A 3,098-nucleotide genomic window follows, 5' to 3' on the forward strand; every position below is an offset into this window, starting at 1 on the left:
AAAAATCTGCTCTCACAACTCAGAATTAAGGAGCAAATAGCACTGCCATCCAAAAATGATAGATTGTATTTTAAGTTTCTATCTGAGCCTGAGGCTGGGGCTGGAGCTTGTGGTAGGTCATCTGCTTAGCATGTAGAAAAGGCTGCATTCAATCCCCTGCACCCAAACAAACAATAAACTACATAATTTATGAACATTATTGGTAGGAATGACTCACGATATAGACAGAATCTGGACTAAGGACTTTTAATTAACATTGCCCCAAAAATCTGTTTATCATGCAAACAAGTGAACTGAGCCACGTGCTCCTGAGGTCTGTGCACCTGATCTTGATCCCTGGGACCCCACTTTGCCCTCTATCCAAGATAGTGAATGAATGTGGGTGTGCTTGAAGTAGCATATCAAAGTGCAAGAAACTGTGTGTTCATATTCATGTTCTCATTGAAGACAGTGAGAATGACTGAGGATCTGCTTGACATTGGTGTAAGGGGATATTTTAGGCCTAGGGATCAAAAGGGCAAGATTCTCTGATAAGGATGGATCAAACATCTAGTTTCCCAATTGATGCTGGAGAAACTGTTTGATTAAAAGTATGGCTGAAGCCTGACTCAAGACCACAGTTCTATAAGAGCGCTGAAGGAACAAATCCCGAGAGATTGGGCCCATTTTTTTTTTCTTTCTTTTTCACCTTTGTAATTTTTTCCCTTTTATTAAAAGAAAAGTTATACAATCTATGCTCAGTAAAAACAAATTCAAATAGAAATAGGTTACAAAGAACAGCCACGTGCCTATGCCCCAGTCCCACACCCACAAGTTTTGAGTATCATTCTAGAAATGTCTATGTATAAATGTGTTTCTCATCATAAAAATGCTGCACATACTGTTCTACAATGTGCTTTTAAAAACAACTATTCCATGGGTAGATCTCTCTATCGGTACAGTCAGATTCACTTCAGTCCTTCTAAAAGAGTGGCTAATTGAGTTAACCAGCTGCCTGCGGATGGACACTTTGCTCTCCAGTATTTTACAGACATCTTTATACACAAGCATGCAAACTGACGTGAGTACTACGAGACATTTCCCCTGAGGCAGTTATTTATGTTCTGAAATAGTGTAAGCACTCGAAGAATAATCTCCTTTGCTATTTGCCCATCATAAAGGGAAATGAATGAAGAATCCACTTGGGTACTGAGTAGTCCTTCTGTCATGGCTGGGTTTACACACAAATTCAAATGCAGCTTCAAAACCTGAACCTTGGTGCTTCCATCTCCAGTCAGTAGCAGGTGGAAGAGGTCCTTGATGGAGCTGTCCAGCATGTGCCGGTGGTCATTGGTAACAGGCCTGTTTGTTAACAACCTCAGTCCAGTCAGCTGCACAGCAGAGTTCAGAGGATCAGAGAAGACATCGTCACAGGTTTGATGGATGTGTATCTTTATCTTGATTGGATTTTCAACATTCACACTCAGGTTATTTGGTGCATTTAAAGCTTTTTCTTTAATACTTTGATTTAGATAGCTGATTTTGTTTCCGACATTGGAATAACACCCAATTCACGAATAGCGGCTTGGTTAGCTGAAAAGGCTGCATTCTTACCCACAGTGACCAAGGCTTGGACAGTACTTAAAGGATCCTCGGTTGACTCAAACAGGTAAAAAAGTTTCTGAAGTTGCTCAGCTTTTAAGACATGATTATATGAACCATTTGTTAATTCCTCTGCCTACCACGACGGGGCGCAGCTGCCTACCTCGCGAGGGTGGGACGTCCACAAGGGGCGCCACCGCCTACTTGGGAGGGACCTCTAGGGGTGCAGCAGCCGACCAGGAGGGATCGCGAGGCATCACGAAGGGTGCAGGGGCAGATCGCGCGGACTGCGAAGGACCGCGAGGGACAGGGACCTCGAGAGGTGCAGCAGGGGAAGGCAAGGGACCCTGAGGGGCGCAGCCGCCGACTGTGCGGGACGTGATGGACCTGGATGGCACAGCCGCTGACTGTGAGGGACCGGGAGGGACCGTAAAAGACCGCGAGGGGCACAGACGACAAACGTGAGTCACCGCGATCGATCGCGAGATGCACAGGCGTGGACCGCGAGGGACCAAGAAGGACCGCGATGGGCGCAGCCGCCGACTGCGAGGAACCGCGAGGGACTGCCAGGGGTGCACCTGCTGACCGCGAGCGACCTCGAGATCCACATTATCTATAGGTGAGCCTCCAGAACCTTAAAAGGTAAAGTAGAAGCTGGACTTTGCGTTTTGCACAAGCAGACACCGAATTTCGAGGCCTAGAATTGGGGTCTATTGCACCACAGCAGTAAGGCAGCCTGGCCTTTCCTCACGTAAGCACCCACCAAGCTGCTAGACAAGTGCTGCTGCTGTTCTCTCTCCACTCCAAGGCCAAGGACACCTTGTTCTGCATTCTCTAGCCTCCAATATCTAGCCCACTTATCACTCAATAAACATCCTACCAAATAAATTCTCAAACAATGAGCAATAGTCCTTGCAGGACTTTTGCAAAAGCAGCACTCCAAGAGATCTGAAATAGCCATGGGCCTCTCACAGGTTCCTTTAAGGAGGCAAAATTATAAAGCAGCCAAGTTTTAACTTTATAAGAAAATATCTTCCTTAAATTAAAAAAAAATTCTAACAGACTTTGTATAAAAGACAGAAAAATAAATATACAGTTTAACATAAAGCAAACATATTTACGACCTAAGTAAAAGACTAGTACCAGGCTAGGACCCTGAAGCCTGTCTGCAGCCAGGCCCCCTGCTCAACCAAGCAGCTGTGATGCTGACCAGGTGTTGTCCACTCCCCCTCTGCAGGGAAGCAAGGCCATCACTGTATTAACATTTTATTAGAATTATATTTTGTTTTATTATCTCTGTTTAAATCCCGAAATTATATCAATTCATTTAATGTGTTTAAGTAGAGTTTCCATGATTCATTAAGATGAAGCTATAGCTTGGAACTTTTCAAGATTATTTCATGTCTGCTAAGCAAAGAAAGGAACTGCTAGATCACAAAGTCTTTTCTTATACCACCCACAAAGTTTTACCAACACTGGAAATTTTCTTATAATTAGAAAGAGTCATAGAATACAAA

General features: G+C 44.2%; 1 protein-coding gene across 1 annotated transcript in view; it reads right to left on the bottom strand.

The window, feature by feature from the left end:
- Positions 1-691: 691 nt before the first annotated feature.
- The window catches only part of LOC103731301 (armadillo repeat-containing protein 10-like), a 2,789-nt gene continuing 382 nt past the window's right edge, over positions 692-3,098 (bottom strand). Inside the window, 3 exon segments of the mRNA XM_008829675.2 lie at positions 692-1,534; positions 1,537-1,717; positions 1,786-2,124. Of these exon segments, the coding sequence (XP_008827897.1) occupies positions 1,068-1,534; positions 1,537-1,717; positions 1,786-2,124 (987 nt within the window). The 3' untranslated portion in view covers positions 692-1,067.

Source organism: Nannospalax galili, unplaced genomic scaffold (assembly GCF_000622305.1).
Source record: "Nannospalax galili isolate Female #2095 unplaced genomic scaffold, S.galili_v1.0 scaffold454, whole genome shotgun sequence".
In the NCBI taxonomy this organism is placed as follows: Eukaryota; Metazoa; Chordata; class Mammalia; order Rodentia; family Spalacidae; genus Nannospalax; species Nannospalax galili.